This window comes from Narcine bancroftii, chromosome 5 (assembly GCF_036971445.1).
Source record: "Narcine bancroftii isolate sNarBan1 chromosome 5, sNarBan1.hap1, whole genome shotgun sequence".
In the NCBI taxonomy this organism is placed as follows: domain Eukaryota; kingdom Metazoa; phylum Chordata; class Chondrichthyes; order Torpediniformes; family Narcinidae; genus Narcine; species Narcine bancroftii.
This window is the reverse complement of record NC_091473.1, coordinates 76,442,368-76,467,713: the sequence shown is the minus strand read 5'-3', so window position 1 is coordinate 76,467,713 and position 25,346 is coordinate 76,442,368. Positions and strand designations below refer to the sequence as shown.

Sequence of the window (25,346 nt, the reverse complement as noted above, 5' to 3'; positions counted from 1 at the left end):
TCAACAGTTGCAAGTACCTGTACAAAAATCTTACGATGAGGAAATTATTTTTTCTCCTTTGTTACTGTGTTTTGATGTACAATTCAGACAAATGTTAGGTTACAGCTTCCCTAAATGCATTTTCAACCAAGCACTAGAATTGCAATATCATGTAAAATTCAGACCATATTACATCCATTCAGAAGCACCCAACATTTCCTTTGTAGGATGCCATCGTGTGATTTTACTGTCAATCCCACTTAATGTTCTCGATGGGAATTAACATATGAAACATGTTGATCCTTTTTAAGGATCAGGCTTAAATTTGATTGTACCTCATCTGGAACATTATCAAATGGTCAGTGATTGTTCTTGATAGGGAAAAGGCATGCTGGATTTAACATGCATGTAAACTTAACTGACACAAATGATGCTGGGAAAATAGAAGATAATCCACAATATTTATCCTCTTGTTCCTATAACATTTTCCAACCCCATGCTAATCCTTTACCTAGTATACTCCTAGATCTGAACTCCTCCAACTTTGCAGTCACATAACTATTTATCATCACTTCTTTAACTTTGCTTGGGTTCACCTCACCTCAGCTCATCTGTTGCCATGCTTATTCCACCTACATGGGTGGTTTCCCCTCCCAGTACTGACCAGTTCTTGGAAACTAAGCAAGCTCAGAACTGGTCAGTACTTGGAGTAGAGACTGCCGAGGAATACCAGGTGCTTCAGGTTTCTGTGAAGGGCACTGAACAAAGTGGCGTCTCTTTGTCTGTTAAAAGTTAAAGAATTTCATGTATGTTACATTCTAAATGTAGTACTACATGACAATAATGGAACCGTTACCTTTTATTTCAACACATTCTTGGCAAATCCTAATTGAAAAATCCCTGGTTGAGATCATCTAAAAAAAGCTTTGTTCACATACTAAATAGTACCAAGTCCTGTTCATATCACCCACATGCATTTACCTGAATTCTATCAATTTTAAGATATTAAACTCATTTTCTCCAAATCCCCCTGCCCTTCTCTTCTGCTCTTGTGGTTTGGATGCCTTTCCTCTTCAATTCTGGTCTCTTGTTTACACTGATATTTTATTGCTACTTGGTTGGAAGTTGTGATTTTATCTGAGCTCTGGAATATTTCCTAGATCTCTTCCATTTTAAGAAACTCCTTAAATCCTACCTCTTGAACCAAGCTTTTCACATTTTGCAGTGTCAAATCTTACTTGATCCTGCACCCCTTGGTGGCTCGGGACCTCTTTTTTTTTTACATGAAATACATGTTATTGCGGATGTATATTCTCTGCTTTGTTCTGTACAAAATTCCTAAAATCAAAAGGCAAAGAAATAATTGAATGTAGCACCGTTTTTCAGTTTGAGGACTTTCCTTGGTTTCAGTAGCAATGAAGTTCTTCTGATGTAACAGCACATATTCCCGAATAACACCTGTGACATGAAATTACCTGCCCTTCATGAAGAGAACATCAGAGAATTTTTATGTCTATCTGAGAAAGCAAATCCTCATCTCAACACCTTCACAAAAAACCATCTTTGACGGTGCATCATGCCTGTGCACTGTGCCAATCTGGATTTGTGGTCGCCTGCCTTTTAACCTATATTAATTTCCTGTATTTCACCAGCTGAAGTGAAATTGTTCACATTTCATGGTTACATGGGGACCATCACAGCTGCATCAAATGCTGGTTAATTACAGCACCCACATTACTGTGAAAAGAAGGTAGTAGTCTTTTTCATTCTCTGCATATAGGTAGCTACTTACCCGCAGATTGCAAGAATATCCAGCACCCACTTTGGAAAAATTAAGAACAAGTGCATAGAAAATAACTATAATGATTATTTTTAAAATTTTATTGGGTTAATGATAAACTGACAAAACAGATAGGTCAAAAGTTACATACAGATTAAAGACAATTGATGAGGATAACATATTTTATTTGGAACCTGATATTACTTGTAAGGTGCACTTGGTGATTCAACTGGGTTATGTTTTTATATGAAACAAACTCAGGTTGATTAAACAATACCCTAAAGTGGCATAAAAGTTATAATTTTAATGATTAAGCACCTGCATTTAGAATCATAAAGAAAACATTTACTAACATTTGTCTGGATGTATACAGATGAAATATACATAAAATACTTTTTTTCAGTTACAAACAATACTTCATTTTTGGCAAGAGTTGTCTTTGAAGTGCAATGTAACCGTGCCACCACTAGGTGGCAATGAGATAGTAAAATTGTTATTGCCACTAGAAAGGATTTCCATGGCATACAAACTGTTGGGATTTAACAAAGCAGAAATACAATGGTATAATTAACCTTCCATACATTCAAAACATACTAGAACATCAAAAGACTAGTAAAACTCAGATAATTTGTGCATTTTAGGTCATGTCATTTGATTTTAATTTCACAGAACAAGCAAATGCATTTAATAGTCACAGTGTATGCATTAAAACTATTTGTCAGAATCAAATCTTCCTTTGCTTGTATGCTACCCTGTACAAATTAACAACATGCTTTCAAAATAATAACTTCTCTCAGAGAACGAATGCATGAATTCACAAATTTCTATTTAAGATTCAGGCACTCAAAATGATAAACTTGTGAAAAAAATGCACTCTTAAAAATATTTGGATTGAATCAAATCTCAGCCAAATGCAACTTTTCAGAAAGAAGCAAGTGTTTAAGTATTTACAGGTGACTTTTCCATCTCTAGAAACACTGCATCCTCAAAACTAGCATCATTATCCCTGCAATCCAGTGCTGGGTTACATATGGTTATACTCCATGCAAGATTCATTACTCCAATCAGCTATCCTTAAATAATAAAAAGTGGAATCAAGCAGATTTAACAAAATCAAGAAACACAAACTATATTAACTTTACTGGGAGCATTAGTTGTACCTGTACATTTCCTGATTATTTTCTTCTCTTAGTACTAAACAATCATGAAATATTATACAGATACAAAAATGCAAAGTAGTCATTTTAATTATGCATTTATACAATTTACATCACAGCAAACTATGCATTTACATTGAACAGTCCAAAACCATATTATGAATAATTCTAATTATGTTCATCATAAGGAAAAATTGAGTAGAAAAGTTTAAGTTTGAAGATCACTATTTAGTGTATATTGGCTTGCAAGGAATGGATTTACTCCAATGCAGACACAGAGGAAAAAAAAAGGGTAGCGTTTCAGTATTGGAGGGAAAAAACATATTTTCTTATTATGGCTGTATATAATCACACATCAAATAATGCGAAAACTGAAGAGTCACACAAATCAACTTGGAAACAAACCTGGAGGCCGGCTTTTGTGATCTCACTTGACTAAATTCCATTACAGATTATACAGAGAGTTTCATGAATCAATTAAAAAAATCCAGCAAAAAGAATTAGCTAACTAATATTAGTTCAAATAGTCCATGATAGGAAAAAGCATGAATTCGAAATAAAATCTATTGAAGTCTTTAAAAAAGGTACTAATATGTTGTACTGGATGTAAAATTATCTATTAATAATTACTAAGCATAAAAAGCAGTCTGTTAATATTCATCTTGCCATTTAATATCCCATATATACAGTATCTGATCAACAATTGCAATCAGATAACAAGTTTCCAGGTTTTTCTTGACAGGTTTCAGAAGAATATATGAATGCCATTAACACATCACCAGGTACTAGTATCAGTCCTGAAACTAGAGTGAGGTGCATGACGATGTTAAGAAAAACCTACCGTGCTGCAAAGGTTGCAATGACTTTCAAAAGTAGTTGGAACAGAATTTTGAAAAAAAAAAAATTATGGGCAAGCAGCATGTTAGATTTTGCCATGAATAAGAATAAATTAAAACATTAGCAAAATCCATCCTCAAATCTTACCTGTGGATTCATAATAAAATGGTATTTCAACAGTTTAAGCAAACTATTCACTGAATTTTTCTTGTTAATATAAATAGAAAGCCATGGAGATTTCTGCAGTGGAATATGTAATGCATATTCTTTTATCAACATGCATTTAATGATAATTAAGCACCATCAATAACATCTCTTTAAAACATATTATACTTGGGTTTTTCCTACAAAAATTCTTGCCAAGGAATATGGAAATCTGGAAATAATTTACACCTGGATCCATAAATAGCCCTAATCAATGTTGAAAATTAGAAAAAGTGTTTTCTTTTTCTAAAGCATCATTTAATTTTCAAAAATTATATTTCTAAATTCAAACAATAATTTGCACAGACTACAAAGATGCAGTACGAAGCAAGAGTTTAGAAATGAATGGTGTATGATCATGTGAGTCTATTAAATTAGTACCAAAAATGCAGAGACAAAACAAATTCAAATTTATCGCTACCTGCTTTTAAAATTGTGCACAGCGTCATATCATCTTGCACTACACAAAACAGTGTTTGAATGTCATCTCGCGCCATCCAAAACAGAAGCTTCTTTTGGGCTGGAGATGATCACTAAAAATTAACCTGTTTTGCTTTAAACCATGGAATACACATCATCAAAACCTGCGGAGGATGGTTTTTAGTAACTCCGTGTAAAATCTCAAAACGATGAGGGAAAAATGAAAAAAAAAATTAAAATGTTTGTAAACTGGACACGTGTTCTGAACTTTATACTGACTACAAGATGAACTTTTTTTGTCAAGACCTAGAACTAAAACCAAGAAATTTTAATGCTGTTGAAAGTTAACATTTCATTACTGCTCTTTAGCTATGCTTCTTTGCAAATGGTAACTTTTGGAAAGGCACTTCTTGTATATTAAACCACACTGCACATATAGAAACTAGTTCATAAGCAAGTGAATTTTACAATACTGAAGAAAATGCGCAGAAGAGATGTCTATCCTCCTAAATTCTCCAGTGCTGCTTTTTTTTCCACCTTGCTTCTCAAAAGAATCTAAGTATTGCACAAGTTCTGTCAACTTTACAATATTGTGTAAACAACTCATCTTCATCTGTGAATTCAGATGGCTTTTTTGGCTAGGATCATTGCAATTATGGATGTGAACAGTGATCTGGAGCAGAAACTATATTATTTTCCCTACTTAATTCAAAGCCATCATATCCCCCCAGAATTAAACTTAATGAGGTTAGGTCATTTTTGGCTTGCATAATTAAATACAATACATTGTAAGAAATTTTAGTAATGGATTATCAAGAAAGCCTTCCTATACTGACAAATGTCATCTTTTAGCTATAGAATGTTCTGTATTCTCAAAATAAAGCATTCTGATCTGGTGCACGACTATACCAGTTCCTTGCTGATTGTTCTATTTAATGAAAATGATCGCATTTGCTTGGCACCATTTTCATTCACTCTCATTCATTCAAATGTCTAACACTGTACAATTTATCCAAGTTCACTGCAAAAGCTTTACAGGAGTAGATTTTTAAAATTCAAGTGATTGCAGTGAAGTGAAACAATAAACATTTTTGTGTGAAAGTACTAAAAATAAAATCATGGTAAACACAAATCAATAATAGACAAGTTGAAATCCCCCTTTTCAGCTCAGTTACAAATCTCAGCAGATTCGCTGCAAGAACAAAAAAGAATGTCATTTCCAAACCACTCTTGTGCATTTACTAGCAAGCTAGCCCTGAACAACAATGGTGGAGTGTTGTTAGCACATTACCTGGTCTGAATACAGACTGGCAAATCAAAACAGGAAAAAAAAGTAGGCTCATAATTACAGCTAAATGTCAAGGTATAAATTTATATGGTTTTCTGTAAGCCTTTGAATTTATAAAATATTTGTAAATGAACAATAATTGTTCTTTTTGGTGGTTACTCATCAAAGGGCAAATAAAATTACTGCACAAATCTGCACATTGTGTTTAATGAAACAAAAATGAAGGCACCTATTAGAAACCATAAATGTTAATGAACATTTTGGTTAGCATTATGTGACTTACAAGGAACATTGAAACCATTGAGAATTTGGTCCATACAAACCAAATATAACATAATAAAACCTGCTGCAAATTCAAACAATGCCACCAAGCAGCAAAGGGTCAACGGAAAAAAAAAACTGCAAAGGCTACAGCATGCAGTTAATGCTATAAATAATAGCATGTGTTATCTAACAAGGCACAATAAAGTCTGGTCCAACAGGAAGTAGATTTGCTTCTGATTGTTAAAAAAAAATCTGTAAGCACACTGAATTCAATTTCAAAATATCAAGCGTGGAAATAGAAACTGTATAAATATGAACACTGAAGGCCACTGAGAGGATATAATTATATTGAAAAATGCAGTTCAGCAAACACAACCATGTCATTTCAGAATTTTTTGGGGCATTTATAACTTTCAATTAAACCAGTGAATTTTGAACAGCTCCCCTTAGACTAATGATAGAATACAGAAAGGCTGAAATCTTATGTTCAGATCTTCTGTTCTTCCATCTTCACAATGCTTGACTTGCTTTAACTTGCAGAAGAAAGTGCATGCATGCGCTTTGCTACCTCATACACATAGGCAATATCTGGTCTCTTCTCTGGGTCTGGATTAATGCAGATATTAACTAACTGACGGAGCTGGAAAATAAAACAGTTCATTAATAAGAAAAGAACCATTATCAAGAACAAATACCATAAAACAATACAGCAATGTTCTACATATTCTTGGGGCAGGGGTTCATTTCCTCAGATTGAGAAAAATATACATCACAAAGTATAATATTGTGAGTAAGATATGAAGTCTTTTCAAGAGTGCAATGCAGTTCCCAATCAAAAGCTCACCCATCTGGAAATGGTAAACTAAATCACTAATAGATAGCAAACTAGAGTCACCATATTTCTTGATATTTTGTCACCATATCAGATCTTTGGATTTGAAATGATCATAGGTTCCCTTTAAGATGCATTTGACACCATGACGAGCATAATTCTCCATTTCAAATTGTGACTGATTTAATTTCCATTGTGTTTCATTACAAATGTGTTAAGTAGTGAAAAATAACAGTCAACTGAGAGAGGAAAAAATAATTCCATGCAATCTATTAGAAATTCAATAAGAACAATCAACATTTCATCAGTTGTATTTATTTGGCAAATATTTTTATACTACCTCAATTTCATGTGTTACATTTGATTTTGAATTTAACATTTTTGATACTAAAGAAATCAGGGGAGTAGATAAAAAAGTGGAACTTACAATATCAGTCACAATTTTTCTGAACAGCAGAGCTTGCTCAATGAAGCACATTATCTGCACCTGCTCATTTTCTTCTGCTCTCATTCTCCTACAGTAGCACCCATGGTTATATTATTTGATATATTTTAATGAATTGCAGAGGCTGAATAATCCTGCCCTAATGTCACATGTATAAGCATTCAAAGGGGAGGCTGGTTTCAGAATGTCACTTATTGTTGAATCTGTTTTACACATGATAAATATGACTTGGGATTTGCACAGAGGACCAAGTCAATCTTCTCCTGTGTTATCTAACTTGCCTTACAACTGAATAAAAAAAAAATCAAAATTTTATCTTGGAGAAAATAGTTGGTATGTTATTCAAGTACCACTGTTGCTCTCCAGTTATATTAATCACTAATTATCTATAACCAGCAATATATTAATATTGCTACAGAGCATTCTAGCTCTTGCAATAATTTCACGCATTTGGAAAGGAACTCCTGATCACTCGGAACACTGCAACCAACTATAATGCTTTGAGTCCCACGTGTTGAGTTTCACTCTCATTTCACATCACAAATTGCTCTAGAGGAATCATTGGGTCATTTGAATCTTTGCATTTCACTTATCCTGTTATATGGCAATGAATCTTAGAACTTCCTGAATTTCTTCTGAGAAATATTGGACTGACAAAGTTACTCCTCTGTGTTGTGGTGTGCTCATCCCCACTACCACCATTGGACCCATGTAACAAATAAAAGCCTGCCTTAAGTGGGTAAAAACCATACCATTAGATTTTTTACAAAAATAACAAATATTTTGCTGCAAGACTGTGCCTCATTTTTAGAATTGGCCTTGCTTTTATATTTTTAAATATAACGTTACCGATTTTTGTAGTTACCCCAAAATTCAGAAACGTAATTACAGTTGAATAATATTGTTTTGTTTTCACCTTCCGAAGAGTTCCAGAGAAAGTAATACCCAAGGAAATCAGCAGCTTAATTATTTTGAGCAGCATCAGATGGCTCATAGAAATGCACACAATTTGGATTCGATTCAAAAGGCTCCATGTATTTCTGTTATCTGCACTGATGAAGTAGATGCCAAAAAAAATTAGTGTAGGTGCATTAATTGTACTTCATAGTGGGATCAGTTACATTTATCCCTTGACTCGCATTTTATAGTGCAACCCTATTAAATAAGATACCGAAACATGAAAATAATTGTAAAGAGTTAGATGCATAATATGTCAGAAAAATATGATAACCAAGATCCCCATATGTTTAGAGATCATCCAAATAGCTTGAAATAGGTTCAAATGTCAAAATACCAGTCTTTCTGATTCTTGCATATTGAAATGAAACATGCTTATTAGGCTACTGTAAAAACAAGCACAGCATGTATTTTTAAAGTATTTGCACTTTTTTCATAAAATAATGAGTAAGCGTGGATAGCAGTGACTACACAATAACTTCATATTTGGAAACCAAACAAAGTGAATCTTTCTCTCATGCCTCTACAAAAGAAGCAAATGCCAAGAATACTAACAAAACAAAGCCAATCTATTTCCATACACATTCACATTGTGTCAGGCTGGAAGGAAAGATAGGCTCCTGTTTTGTGCTAATTATCTCTCCACACTGGCATTGCTGAAGGTAGGGGAGGAATGGATCGGATTCAGCCTTTGCCAGCTCTGGGACCTTCCATCTGGGCCGGTCCCTGATAATTGCCCCTTGGCTGCGAATACACAACCCCCACTTCACACTTAGCCGCAATAAGAGGCTGAGCAGAGTAGCCCTGCAGGCAGGCCGACTTCAACCAACCACTAGTGGCATCATCATTAAATCCTGCTGAAGGTCGCTATAGCAACCGCCTGCTGAGGCTCCTCTACAACACTCAACATCTCCTAATCAGCTACCATGTGAAATGCAAATTCAGACAGTCTGAAAATTAGTCAAGAAGAATGGGGATGAAGATGCAGATACGTGAAATATTCATGTGCATCACAGCAAAAGCAGACAGTCTGAATGACACAATAAAGAACAACCTATGACATTTTTGCCATCTTTCACATTATTGTTTACACCTAGCTCTACCATCTAGACCACAAAATTCAGCAGGCTACATTGACAGATTATAATATATATTATATAATAAATTATATAAATATAAATATTTCTTGGAAATACAAAGAATTAAAAGGGATTTTCTGAACAACTAAAAAGCAAAAATATTAAGTTACTGTAGATGAAATACATCTTAATTCAAAAGTAATACAAGAAAAGAAAAACTGAAATTTTGCATCAAGGATTTCCTGCTGTCCACTTCTAAATATGGTTCTATACTGCTGCCATCACCCTAACTTATTAACTCTAAGTCTTTAATAGAGTTCTGTAAGCACAATTCAAATAGAATCATCCACAATTGCTATGGGATACATGTTTAGCTCATTTACATGTATGAGACATAATAATACATTTTACAAATTTCTGAAACAAGAACTATTCTATGAGTACATACTCATTTTTTGATAAACACTGAAGGAGACAATATGTAATTTCCATCACTCTAGAACAGAGCATCAGAGTAAGATTCTTTTTTTTTCCCTGTTTTGCCATTTTTTTCCAGATGGCCAAGCAAAGATCAGCTCAGATGATGAGAATACGTCTACAATTCAAAGCCTGACTGAAATCAGTGTGTATGTCATGAAGAAAATGTACAGGAAATGCTGTGCAAAAAAACACAATAACTGTGCTACTAGAATATTTATGGTGATTAACTTTATTACTCCCAATTTATAGCAAAATACAGTTCACTGCAACAAGGCAGAGTCCTTTCAATAGTTGATTTCATACCCCAGTATTATTTTTTCATCATAATTTATGTTGTTCAAGCCAAAAGCCTGTCAATAGCCTGAGCAAACTCGAACCTACCTCTTCTGAATAGTGGTCAGAAGGAAGAGGGGGATAATCACACTGTTCGATCTTTTTACATAGAGAATATAGGTTCATCTTATCACCATAGAATGGACTTTGGAGAGCAGCCATCTAAACAAAAATAAAGTAGAAATCATACAAAACATTAGTGCTACAGAAATTAAAGCATGTGAGCACATTGTGTTCAAATGGAATATTTGTTTTACTACGATCAGGATTGTAATGTGCTTTTTCATTATTCCTTTTCAAAACAGATCCCAATATTTGCTTTTCATTCATCCTTCCAAATAATATGAATAGATCAGGATACATTCTACTCAGACAAAGGGAAATCCAATTCAGAATCCACAATTTGTTCAATTCCACCTCTACTTACAAGTGGATATTTGTGATTAACAGAGTACAATAAATGTGTCATTTCTTTTCATTAAAATAAGTGTCACGGCGGCACGGTTGGTGTAGCCGTTAGCACAACACCTTTACAGCACCAGCAATTGGGACCGAACTTGGGTTCGAATCCACGCTGTTTGTAAGGAGTGTGCATGGGTTTTCTCCGGGGACTCCAGTTTCCACTCAACATTCAAAAACGCTCCGGGGGTGTAGGTTAATGGGTGTAAATTAGGCGGCACAGACTTGTGGGCCTGTTACTGTGCTGTATGCCCAAATTTAAAATAAAATTTAAAAATAAGATGCACCAGTTTGACAATTAGCACTTGTGCCATTGATGTTATGTAAGTAACCAAAGAATTGAACGAGTCAATGCAAAACCCAACATAAACTTCACATATCCTGGTTTGCTGAAATTTAAGTCATTAAGTTCATCATTTAAAATGGAAGATTTTAGAGTGGCAAGATTAGATTGTTGTGTTTCTAAATGTGTTTCTATTAAATCTACTTTATTGACTTTTTCACTTTTTAAACAGAAATTGTAAAGTTTCATTTCATCTTATGCTTAAGTGAGAGAGGCATGGGTTAGTTGAACCATGATTTGTGATGCAAAAAATTAATTGCTAACCAAAGTTATGGAAAGGCAGTCCAGATTGGTAATTCAAAGGACTGCTTTTCCTTTGCTGGCAATTTGACATTTTGAATCAACTTTCATTATGAGCACAAATGCAGCAAAGCCTTTGACCAAATAGAATTATCTAATTTGCTGTTCAACTACAATAAAAGAAATACTGCAATGTGGCAATTATCTTTGTAATTAAATGAGTAACTCAGGGTAGCCTCCTTTTCAAATCGATGCAAAACCCACCATTTTGCACAAGAATTCATGACCAATCTTTGTGCATCTGTGCATGTGTAAAATCACAATGACAGTATATAAAACATTTTTTCTGCCTTTTTATTTCCAAGCCTCAGTGTCTAGGCAGGGGAAAAATATAATCCAGAAGTCCCACTGACCATTCCCTGAGTTTTGTAAGGTTTTCCAGGGCTTATTCTTTCCTCTATTTAACGCAAACTAGATTGGAGAAGAAATTACAATCTACTCTTGAAGTTTTAAGCAAATGAAATAAAAAGAAGACATTGGGGAATATGTGGAATGACTAATTTATGAAAAAAAATGAAAGGCGGCAACAGATTTCTTACTTATTTCTGTTTAAAAAGTGAAAAGATCATAAGACCAAATTTGATAGAAACACAACTATCTCATCTCGCCACACTAAAATCTTCCATATTAAATGATTCTTTAGGAATAAAAAAAATGCAACTTACTGGTTTAAAAAAACACTGCAACAATTACACTTTTGCAACTACTCATGTGCCATAAATCACAGAACTATTAAAATAGACAAACTTTGTTGAACACATTATGCCATTATTGTACCATTGCAAAGAAAGATATCTATTTTAGCTCATCACTGTTTTGAGCTATCCCAACTTCTTAATGAATTGAGTTTTAAATTTCTATTATGCTCAGTAATACAATTAAATGAGTGGCACCATAGATTAGTGCACCCATTAAGAGATTCATAAATTCAAGAACTTTAAATAATAAATTTTCCAATTTAACTTAATACCAGCTATATCAGAACTGCAGGGGGTTTTAGATCAACTTGTCTGTGTTAACAAAATTTAATCCCTTAGATTTGGCCTCTTCATCTTGTTATTGGCTGGGATTTTGTTCTGAGGATGATCTGATATCAATGATGAAGTGATACATTTAGGGAGCTATTATTTAGTTCTGTATTCTTAAACTCTGGTCACTACAACAATTATGAAATGTCAAGAACAAAACCTCAGTTTTTATGGAAGTGGCTCTTTGTGACAAACATTTTGGAATAAAACTTTTGATTTTTTTTATATCATGCAGTAAGTACTGCACGTCAGACCTGTATTTTAAAATTGGTTTATTTGAATCACTGGAACTATATGAAGTAGATACATCCTTGAAAGATAAAGGAATCAAGGGTATGAGAAACTGGAAAGGAAAAGGACAAGAATACGGGCAGTTCAGTCATGATCACATTGAATAGTAGGGTTGGCTTGAAGTACCACTTGGTCTAATCTACTTCTATTTTTTAACATTATCATATTCTTGTATTTGATTTGGTCACAAAATCACCCAATAATTTATTCCTCTTTTTCAGTCGTACTATGTATACCATAATTCTTTAATCTAATTGAGGAGGTACAGTACACAGCTACTTGCCCTGGTTTCTCAAGTACTAGAAGCCTATTTCAATCAATGGCCTGGTCTTTCACCTACTTGCCATGCAAATGTTAAACTAACAAGTGCAAGTTTAACGAAAGGAGTTTGCAATGAGCCAATAGCAACTTGTACCACCTTACAAAAAAGATGCCATTTTTAAATGTGGTGCCATTTTGAAAACTGCTCGAGATAATTTCACGCACAATTCACTAAACCATACAAAACATTACGTTTTCTTTGAGTTCTACCGCTAGAATGAAGTAACATTTCCATAATGTAAAGTTGAAAAAAACTCAAATTGCTTCATAAAAGTGAAACATCATGCAAACTTAAGTAAGGTAATAACATACAAACAGCTAAGAAAGAAAGACTTAGGATAGGAGGAAGACTGACAAAATTGTTTTAAATACAGCAAAACAACAAAGCTGATGTTAAAAATGGTGAATTCTAAAACACAAAATGAGTTCTTCTCTTGATCAAACCAGAAAAATATATGCAAGACCAAGTGTTAAATATCCCGTTAACATAACCTTTTATCTTTGACATGGAAGGTTATGTATCATGTTTGATCACTATGGCTAAAATATACTTAATTAGTGGCTATTATTGTAAATGTAGCATTCAAATTCAGCAGAATAAGTTCAACAAATACATTCAATAACAATTTATTTGTTAAGAAATCCAAAATCTGTGGAGGAACTAAGCAGGTCAAGCAGTATCCAAGGGTAGAAATAGTCAGTCAATGTTTCGGGTCAGGACTTTTTATAGAAACAAAAGTAATAGGGGTAATATTAATTGTATAGAAGTAAAGAGGATAGGAAGGGGCTAGGAGATGTTAAGGTATTGGATAGAAGGCAGGAGAAACAGAGGGAGAGACCAGTAGGGGAGGGGAGGTGAGAAAAGAAACAGTAATAGGTAAAGATGAGATGGAAACAGTGGCATCAAGAGGCAGATGTCACCTAAGAAAAATAAATGGTTTTGCTATTGGATTTAAAGCTGTCTAGGAGGAACATGATGCAAAGTTCCTCAAGTTTATATTTGGCCTCACTCTGACAATGGATGAGATTGAGTTACAGACATGTCTATGTAGGAATGCTGCAAGAATTTAAATAATTTGCTGTTGGGATTTCAAGCTTAGACCCACAGATAGAGTGCTAGTGTTTGGCAAAGAGGTCACATTATCTACATTTGGTTTCACCTATCTATCGGAACCCACACAGAGCATCCCAAATCTAAACTCTCCAGTTCATAATCAAAGATGATTCTCAACACCTGCCCCATCATTTCTCCAAGAGCCTTCAAGTATTTTAATAGGATTACTTTAGTTATTTAGTACTTTAGTAAACTCTACTGAATATATTTTAATCTCATTCAATCTCTGTTCACGGTCATTTCCCTCCCATGCAAGAATCAAACTGCTCAATTTATACTGCATCAAAGAATAAGAAATGAAAGTTTGCTTGTAGAAATTTTTAAAAAGATTTGTAAATCTGAAATAAATATCACCATTTCATAGTCTTTTGTCAGAAGCCTAAAATAAAGGTGAAGAACCCAAAAAGTTAATTCTTAAAAATGATCCCCGATAAAGAAATAAGAATCCTTCTTTTTAAATTTCAAACATATCGCTTTTGATCAGGGAGATTTTGAGTTTAGATATTTGGGTCTCAACAAGACTGTCTTCATCCATTTTGTGCCCTCCAACTTGTTTCTTCAAAACACCAAGATAGCAGTTGCCATCTAATTGCTTTATCTAATTACCTTAAGGTTTACTTTCTGCGTCTCACAATGAACCCACTAATGTCTCTGTTCATTTATTAGTTTCTGACCATTTAAAAGTATATTTTACTTTTCACATGCAAAGTGAAAGATCTCACAAGAGACTCTCACATCCTTCTTATTCATCTGCCTCCATTTCTTTGAAGACTCTGCATCTTTCAGTTCACATTCACCATCTAGTTTACTAACTTCATCATTCTTGAATATTTTACACATACTCTTTCATGGAATTGTAATAGTTGACAGTCCAATTGCATACATTTTCTTTGGCAAAACTAGCAACAGACTACAAATCTGAAAACAACTCAATTGTCTCTGTTCTTAAACTCACCTTGTTTCCATGCTTTTAAGTCAAACCAAATACCTTGGGACCCTTTTCAAGCTATAATTCACCTGGCACTTTGTTGATAGCACTTTTGAACATTCAGATAAAGTACATTCACAAGTTCCCCGTTATCTATTTTGCTAATTAGACCTTCAAAGAAAATCTTGTTAGTCATATTAAGCATGATTTTCCTTTCAGAAATCCTTATTGCCTTAGCTTGAATGTGACAAGACATATAATGAGCAACAAAGCTTTTACTGATCCTTACTGGCATTATCAAGATCCTTGGATATTTAAAAATTTACATTTCTAGATTCTTCTCTGAGTTCTGAAATAAAAAGCTTCAGGTATTTTATTCCTGCCTCTAGTGTTAAAATTCCAGTCTGACATTCCTACTGTCCCAACCCCCACCCAAGTTTATTGTGAGTGTTAACAAGTTGAACTCGTCTTCAAAGGTTGATGAAACCAATATTTTGAATAACACAATTCAATAAAATTAAGTTGCTAAGTGAACCAGATAAAACTGAAACAGTAAAATGATATACATTTCCATACTTCAAGCAATTGTGAATTTGAAAATCCAAATTAGCAGTCACATCAATACAGACCAACTCATCATGTACATGCCTTATTTCAGTGTTTCAAAATGATACCTACATGTAGAATTTAAGCTTAAATGATACTATCATAGCTAGTACATGTGCTTAAAAATCTTATCAAGATTGTTAACCTCAAATTAGAAGAATAGTTCATCTCTTCCAACAAATTGGTTTGTTAAGTTCCTCCTGGCTTATTGCAACACATACATTTCTCTGTTTGTTTCTTTGACTTTGGCATTTTTAATGTCCATACGTCTATTAAAGTTGCATTTACCATCCAGTTTAATTCTAATCTCTAAGCCAGTCCAAACAATCTTCATAAATCCTCAGAATTATACTATTGACAGAACGCTGAATCAAAGAAATGCAATTACATATTTTTAAGTAATACACAAAAATATTAGGAACTGCTCTTTGCTGAAAACCAGAACATTCATGGGTTGTTGATACAAAACAGTGGTTGCTCTTTGGAAAGAAATATAATTAAATCTTGATCTTCTTGCTCATAAGCAAAACAGCGATGCCCAAAATTGCAACCAGTATAGTGCAAAATAAATAGTCTAATTTTCAGAATTTTAGTCAAAATATTTGGCAAATACTTCCACTTTGTCAAAGGCATTCTTATTGTTTTGAATGTGACTCCAAGAATAAGTTTAGCAAAGTTCGAAACTTGTAATTGCTGCATGAACTGTGTGGGCTCTAACATGTATGCATCTTTAAAGCAAAAATAGCAGCTGAAATCTTCCAGACATTTTTTTTTGTTGATGGTAACATTGTCCTCAGAATTCAGTTGTGGTACCCTTTTTATCCCTTGCCATGGACGGCATCAACACTGCAGTGTGTGATAATGATGCCCTAAAGTCAGTCACCCTTTTCTGCATGTGCTAATAAGTTTGATTTTCAAAGGACAATGTGTACATTCCCAAGACACGCAGACCTTCTGCGAAACACGCAGACCATCCTGTGCTACTCAGTGAGTTTTAGCAGGGACAGGACAAGCTGAAAATGGCTCTCATCTGTCGGCTGCTCTTTGAAACATATCCTTAACCGTTTGTTTCCCAGAATTAGTATTTATACTGAATCAACAAAAAGCATCTGTCATTAAACTATTCCACTGATGTAATCTTCTAATATCACTAAACTTTTAACTGAATCTTCAAGAAATTAGACTCCTAAACTTTCCAACAAATGCCTAAACATTATCATCTACAAGCATTTAAAAATATAATTAACAGATGAGAAGCTTATTCAATAAAGAGTTAAACTGGGTCTATTTTCATGCATCTTGTGCTTTGACAGATGAAAAATGTCAACTGTCCTGTTTTTATTTTCTAGCTTTTGCACTATTCATCTGGTTCATTAGTGCATATCCGCTGCTGCCCCTGACAGCTGCTTGCCCTCTCTTCCCAGCAGCTGAATTTTTCAGGCTAATTTGATTCTCCTCACTGAGACGATCACTGAAATGATTGACTTGCTCCCTGACCTCAAGGGCCCGACTTTCCTTATTAGTATTCTGGATATGTTCAAGGTAAGGGAGCATCCTGTCTGTCTTCAGGGCTGGTGGCTGCACTCTCTCTTTTACTGTAAGCCACCAACCTACAACCTTCTAAGGAGGCAACTGCTGCTCTGTACAATGAAGGAAACATGTAAAACCTCATCTTCAGATGTCAAGGTCCATGTAGATGAGTAACTGATTTATATTATCAATTTATGCAAATAATTTGTGACAATGAACAACAAGGCATTAATTAATACCAAGAATTATTTTATTGCAGGTTGTTTCCAGAGCAGTTACCTATACATTTTACTATTAAATCATCTTCATTTAAAATCTTGGTATGTTCATTCAAAATGAAAATCCTGTTCCATATTAAAAGATGATTACCTACTTTCAACAATGACTTTAAATTGTGTATCAATAACAGTCACGTAATTTAATTACAATATACTTGTGGCACCCCTCCCCCTCTATAATGCTCCAGCATTATAGAAATAAAAATAGAACTTTCCATCAGTAAAGTATGATTATGACCATTTCTAGGTTGTTTGGTGATACTGTAACATTCAATTAAGCATTTCCTGGTGTCAGTTACATATGATCCTGATGCAATTTCTGCATCAGTGCCACAGAATAACTATCTCCATCATGCAACACTCCCTTTTGGAGTATTCCCAGGGAACAGCGTCTTTTCATTGGGCACTTTCAAGACAATGTGGGCTTACTGTCACTGCAACGGTTTTGGTAACTAAATCCTAGCCTCTGCCTGAGACTGAATCTACCTCACAGAATTGCTTTATCCCTTCCCACTAACTCCAAGTGATAGTACAGATTGTATCACCAATGTGTATATGTACAGATTGTAGTATAGGATGACTGTGATTGGCTGAGAGTGTAGCCACGCCTACTGATAGGTCTTAAAGGGTTGCTCCTAGCCAGACCAGGTCATTCTGGACTGGTCGACCTACAAGTGATACGCTCCAGTCTTCTAGTTAATAAAAGTCTTGGTTTGGATCAACAAGCCTTTGATTCTTTCGACGTGCTCTACACCCCACAATAAACTACCAGCAAAATCCAAGAGTTATCCTCACTTCCAGTCCACTCCAGTCTCTGATCATTGCCCTCCTCCTCCTCCTCCTCCTCCTCCTCAATCATTACCAATATTGACCCTCCCTTTCAACACCATTAGTGCAATTTCTCCTACACGAATCTAGTGTTAGATTGTCCTCACTCCCTCCTTTGCACATTCAACTTCTATTCCATCCTATCAAAAACCACCAATAAATTCCTTAAACTCTCCATATTTTATGGAGGCTCAATTAACTTCCTCAAATGTACCTGAAAATTTCTCTCTCAACTGAATGTAATAGTGATCCAATAACCAATATGGTGGTTGAACCACTATTACTAATGGGTGCAGTAGAATATCTGGGCTGATATTTTATTTGCAGCAAAACATAATAATTCTTTCAATACGTTAGGAAGTGATAATAACCGAATGATTGAGTGAGATAAAGCAGAGGCATTTTGCCTCTTCCCACGAAACAATTCTATTATAAACATTGAAAAGTAGACTCTTGAAAAATTTCACAAATATTGTTTACATCAAACAAAATCTTCATGGCATGGTTTTACTTTGGTTTTAATTGCTATTTTAAATTGACCATTCATATGGCAGATTGAGATAAGCTTTCAAAATGAAATACTGCATCTTATTTCTTAATCTGCAATAAAAATTTACTTATCCAAATGCATTTTCAAACAAACAACAGGAAATTTGCATTTAAGTTTGTCCTGTTTGGCTTTACCCTGACATGTATTGTAAACTTCTGTACTGATGCTATTATTCAGTCCCAAACTGAGCCACTTTCTGTCTAAGCATGGCAAATGAGAGCCAACACAATGTTCTCTGTGGAAAAAAATACAATCAAATAAATATGCAGCAATTCAATACCAAAATTACAAAGAGAATTTTATGAAGGCCATTGTGACATGCTCCTGTAATATAAGTTATGCCCTGTACGGCTCAATTGCACATCAACTTAAGACTGTGGAAGTTCAAAATTATATCCCTTTCCTCTGTAAAAATTATTTCAACTATACCCTATAACTAAGATACCAATTTCCTATCAACAAAAATAAAAGATGCATCCTGTCTCTTCAATGTAATTTTAATCGTTCGTTCAGGTGCCTTGCCATTTGATGTGGGCAATCATATCTCACCCAACCATCACAGTCTCTGATCCTCCAAGTTGTGGTTGTTGCCTTCCCGGTTTCTAACCATGATGTTAATTCATCTCTCATTCTCATTCTCTGTCTGCCTCTGTTTCTTTTTCCTTCCAGCTTTCCTATTATAACTAAATGGTCTAATGTATCTCTTCATATGATGTGTCGAAAAAATTTTGATTGCTGTTTTCTGATTCGAATAATGCATGTTTTGTTTTCGTTCTTTGCAGAACTTCTTTGCTTGTAATCCTGTCCATATAATGGTATGCATAGCATTCTTCTAAGAAACCACATCTCTGCTGCATTGATTCTTTTTTCCCCCATTGCATTTGTGATGGTCCATGACTCACAGCATACTTCAAAATAGAAATTTTAATGGACATGTTAAAAATACATCACCACTCTTTTTTTTGTTTTTGTTAATTATACTTTGCGACCACATAGGCCACAATCTTCCTCATCGGCAACAAATCTTCACTTGAGCCAGTTATCTTAAAAATGAAAGACTGTCCCAGAAAATTCAATCACAGCTTGTCAGCTAGGAGCTGAGTGTCAAGGGGTTGATATCCTTCCATCTATACCTTCTTCAGATAATGTTAATCAAGTAATCTCACAAAAATAACCACCCACTCCAGTCATTGTTCTCCAATTAATCCAAATAAAAACATCAATTTGAATTAAACATCAGAATTTATTGCCATGAATATGTGCCACAAAATTTGTTATTTTGTGGCAGGATTACAAGTGCAAAAATTGCTATAAATTATATAATAAAATAAATATATTGTTTTCAAAAATTAAATGCTGTAGGTCCTGCTCCCAAGCTTTTTAAAAAAAAAATTATCTGAGGGAACCTCTCTTATTCTCAACAACATATCATAAAGGTTAGATATTGAACCATTATAGAAAGGTTGTAAATTAAAAATTGCGTCAATTAAATTCTTATCAGGACTCTTAGGAAATGTATTTAATTGAGATTGTAAAAAAAAATCTCTAATCTGTAAGATAACGAAAAAAAATGAGTATATGGTTGTCCATATTTAACTGAAAGTTGTTCAAAAGAAGTGAGACTTCCCCAAACAAAAAAAATCTTTAGCCCTTTTCACACTTGTGTCCCACTAAACTGGCCGTTCAGTGTCCCGGGATAGGAATGGGGGTTTGGCTTTTCACACTTGACCATTCCTAACTGGGACACTGAACACTTTCACACTTGCAAGGAGCCATCCCTGGGGTTAGGACTGTTCTACCTTCTAATGGTGATGTCATGACGCATCAAGTGATGGACGTGCCCTAAATCCTGATCAATGTATAATGATCTTATATTTGAAAAAAATTAATCGTGCCAAATCATAACATAATTAAGCTTTATGTACAGCACAGTATGAGCCCTTCAGCCCCTGTTGTTGTGCCAATACAGCTATCAATTTTTCCACACAGTTTAAAAATTGTCTGGTATTGCTATTTATTTCCTCTGTCTCTCTCTCTCGCTCTCTCCCTCCCCCACAGCAAAGTTTATACTTTCAGTTTAATCTTTTGATCCTTCACGTTCCTGCACTCATGTAAAAACTTGGGTCATTCCAATCCCATAATGCAATTGCTCGCTTCACACTTGCCTGATTGCAACGTTGGCGTCTGCAGATTGTACAAGGGGTCAAGGCCATCAATCCCCGGTGTGAGATAACATCATCTGACCACGATATTGAGCTGATTTTGATTTCACACTAGGTGCTTTAAATGCGGATTGTTGGTCAATTCCTGGGACCACTTGCAAGGGGCTTTTTAAACACTTAAACCCTAATCTATATCATTCTTTAAAAGTTTCATTAATTATGGAAGGTTTAAAGAAATAATTAGAAAAATTAGGACTAAAAAGAGAAAAATCTCTTTAAACCAAAAATGTTTTCTACATTGTATCCAGATCCTCAAAGTATTTAACCAACGGATTATTAGTTAATCTATTTAAAGACATATGGAGTGAGAATCTAAGAAGAGAAATAAGAGAAAATTTTGTAACAGAATTAGATTCCAAAGAGACCCATATTAGACAGTCTTCACAGTTAATAAATATAACCAGAAATGTAAGATTTCATATATTGACTGCCCAATAATAAAACCTAAAGTTTGGGAAGGCTAAACCTCCATTCTTTTTAAGTTTTAATGGAATAATGGAGATGCTTCATTAATTCATATGTTTTGGACATATCAGAGTCTTGAGAAAGATTGGAATGAACTTTCTCTGCACTTGTTAAAGTTAATCCCTTAACTGACTTATTTGATATTGTTGGAGAGAATGGCATAATTTTAACAACATCTGATCTACATGTATTAGCTTCTATTTCTCTTATGGCTAGGTAAGCAACGTTGATCAGATGGAGGGACATCATGTCATGTTTAAATTTAGAGAAGATTAGATGCTCAATTTTCAATTTGAATTCAAATTTTCAAACACTGTGTGGACCCTTTTTGAATTACTTTCACATACCAATCATATAAGAATGGATTTGACAAAACTGTGGCTGAACTTGACACTTCAATTCAAGGAACAAAATACAGAGGATTTTTGATGATTTACAGATTCAATTCAAATAAACCTGCTTAAATTACACAACCTGGCCAGAAAGGCCATTTGCATTGCAGTAACATTCAATTCTTAATTTTTTTGATATAATTTTTTTTAAATTAGGAAAAAAAGTATTAACGCCATAAGAACAAAATAATTATTGTAAACTAAGTCATGTTGCCAGGCATCTGTTTAATTATTACACACTTCCTTCATATTTGTTATTCAAAAAAATATTTTTATGAAGTTAACGCCAGTCAAAAAAAACGTTGTGCAAAAAGTTTTATAACAGCAATTACTATCGATTTTCCCCATATCTTTATCAGGTACAATATAAAAACACATTTTTTTCCCACAATGTGGCAAAGCTGAAAATTAGAGAATGAAACACAATATTCCAATATTGTGTTTGGTATGAATCTTCAATTATGCCTGAACATTAAAAAGAAGAAACAAATTACATTGTCAGTTTAAAAGGATACTCAAATAACTTTTCATCTATAAAATAGGCACAACTTGCATTTTGTACCTATTATTTATCTTGTAAATATTTTTATTTTGTCATTGGCAAAGAACATAATTGTCATGGCAGTTTTTATTTACATTTCATCCAATTTCTGTTAAAATGCTATCTTTTTCTAATTGTGTGTTATATACTCACTAATGATTAATAAACAAAAGGAAATATGAGAAATATATTTTAATATTCATTATAGGCTGGAGTTCATTTATCAATATTAGCTGAAGAGCAAAGCAGATACTAATAGCAATCCACAGTAAAAGGAAAGGTAATACTTTGGCTGGTTTATCAGTGAATTTATTCCTTACTTTGAATTCCAATAAATAATTGTGAAAGTTTTGAATAGCTCATTATAAAAAAAATCCTGGTGATGATTTCTGTGTGTCACCTTGAACTAATCTTCCCAGAATTATTTGGAAAATTTGTGTGAAGAAAGCATTTATGAGGCAATAGGCTTGCCAGGGTTTGGATGAGTTTTAACACTATTTGGCTGGTATCCAAACACTGAATGCACCAAGATGTCAGCAAATTCAATCTCACATGTAAGGAAAAGACAGAGAGCAAGATAAATACTGTTATGTCACCCAGCAATTAACACACTGTTCACTAATCAGGAAAAACAAGAGTGCATTTGTACTTTGGACAATCTTGACTTCCTGGCTAATGACTGCTATTATTACACTGAATGGGGGTGGGGGGACTCGTAAAAAGCAAGTGCTCAGGAAAATGTTATTTTACAAGAAATTTTGTTTTTTCTATTTTCCAAAAAATAAAGAGGCTCACTTCCGCATCATCCTATTTACCATTAAACTCCTGTAATCTGCGTACTTGTAGTGGTGGTTTGATACAACTGAGGGAAGGTGCTGAATCTTGTCAAAATCTAATTAATAATTAAAGAAACAGAAGTCAAGTTTGTCATCTGATTGCACAAGTACAACCCAATGAAACAAGGTTCTCTGGTCCTCTGTACATAACACACAGACACACCACCAGACATAACACACCTACAGACACACAATAGATATACAGGACAAGTATTCATAAATACATAAATATTGTTTTATGAGAATGAGTCTTGGATGGTTCATGTGAGCAGTTCCGTAACTGGTGTTCTTTCAATTCTTTCTGCCATTAAATACATTGTGGCTATCCTACAACAGGTCTATTTTCCAGACAATCTTCATATCCTCCCTTGATCTGTTTAACCTCCAAATATTTATAAAACTGAAAATTCTTGTCCAAATTTTAAATTGCTGAGCCCCAATCCAGAGATTACAATTGCTGCTTTCATACTCTCCAGCATGCAAAAGAGGACCATCAGTATCTACCCTGTCAATCGCCTTCAAAGAGATCATGTTTTAAAACTTGTGAATGTAAACTTGTGAACTTAACCATTGGACAAAACTTTAATCCCAGGAATCTATGTAATGTGAAGAAGTTTATCCCTTCCTTGATGCAGAGTCCAAAACTGTAAATAATACCCAGTAAAGAACCCTACACTTTCCTTTACTCTCTTTTTGCCCATTCATTTAGTAATTTATTCCCCTGTGTAGTTTCTGTTATTTGACTAATATATAATTTACTTCAACTCGGGTACCTTCATGATAACCACTTAGGAGCAAATCCAAATGCATCATATGCAACAAATGCTCTAGCACCAACAGAAAAGCTTTTCAAACTTATCATGATCTATAGCTATGTAATACTGCCACCTTCCAATTTTCTAGGACCCTTCCGTATGAAGATTTTATTTTATTCAATTTAGATATTTTATGAAGCTCATGATTTAGATTTTATAATTTGCAATTGTTTATCCACTGGAAAAGCTTTTAATGTAATTACCCACTCTACTTTGACCTAGTTGCCCTTCTTATTCAAATAATTACCTTTATTTAAATTCAAAATTCTAATTTCTAACTGAATTTGCCCCACTCAAACTGCATAAAATGTGAACATTTTTCCCTCTAGAATCCTTAGCTATGAGATTGTTAATTAAAAGTGCCTTGCTCCACATGTGCTAGAAAAGCATTTTCCTTAATTTGGATAAATAACTTAACATTTCACAAATTTGTCCTATACTATCACCTACCTGATCCTCCACATCAATTCTGCCAATTTGATTTCCCATACTCTTGTAATTAATGTCTTATCTTTGCAAATGTTCTTTGATCGTCTTCAGCTGCTATTACCAGAGGAACTACAACCAATGCATTCTGTTCCTTTTTATATCTTAACTCCATATTCTAAATGTTTTTCATTTGGTCCAAGATTGTTCCTTACTAGAAACCCTCATTCTCATTTATTACAAGGACTACCTTCCTCTTTCTCCATTTTGTTCTGAGTCATGAGCAAAAACAGGATTCCTTCCATCAAAATTTTTTAAAAATGTTAAGACTTCAAGGTTTTTCAGCCCAATGTTTGTTACCATGAAGATATAACACCTATCATCAGTCAAAACTCTGATTACCATTTAATGAACATAACCCTTGTATTACCATACTCTCATTTTGGATAGAAAGCTGAAGTGATTGGTTGATTTCCCCTCCAAATTAATTTCAGAAAAAGTTATTATTTCCAATTCAAAATGGCGCACACTCCTCTAAAATCAGAAATAATAATAAAATGGAAACTAATTACAAATTTATGAAACAAATGTATTGTTGAAAACTTTCTCAAGAAGAGTGTGTTCTAGACCAAACAATTATTTTCTAAATAGCCAGGACTGAGATAGAATACTTCACTCAAATGTTTTCCTCATTCTTGACAAAGTTAAAAGTCTTGACTGATCATACAATTTTCTCTTTTTGTTTGAATTGTTCATTACAATAAAATTGTGGATCTTCGCATGTTTTTCAGGTCAAGTCCACGAGATCTTTGTGACCACTGATAAACATGATGAATTAATGAAATAGGTGGGTGCATCTGGAAGTAGAGGAAAATATCCTTGGGTGCAATCCTTTGAAATTCCTTGTGCTATCAGCATTTATCTGATATCTGCAGTCCAGTTTGAATTCACCCAAGAGTTCTGCTGCCCAAGATGTGTCAGTATCACTTGATCTCAGCATATTAAGCCCATCACTTCA

The 25,346-nt window shown here is 34.2% G+C and overlaps 1 protein-coding gene across 3 annotated transcripts in view; it reads right to left on the bottom strand.

Annotated features, from left to right (window-relative positions):
• Nucleotides 1-1,845: 1,845 nt before the first annotated feature.
• nek7 (NIMA-related kinase 7) overlaps nt 1,846-25,346 on the bottom strand; it is a 224,589-nt gene continuing 201,088 nt past the window's right edge. For all 3 annotated transcript variants that reach the window (XM_069937882.1, XM_069937880.1, XM_069937881.1), the window contains 2 exons: nt 10,104-10,217; nt 1,846-6,569 (listed from right to left, as the gene is read on the bottom strand). In XM_069937882.1, coding sequence (XP_069793983.1) covers nt 6,459-6,569; nt 10,104-10,217 — 225 coding nt within the window. In that variant the 3' untranslated portion in view covers nt 1,846-6,458. The remainder of the gene's footprint in view (nt 6,570-10,103; nt 10,218-25,346) is intronic.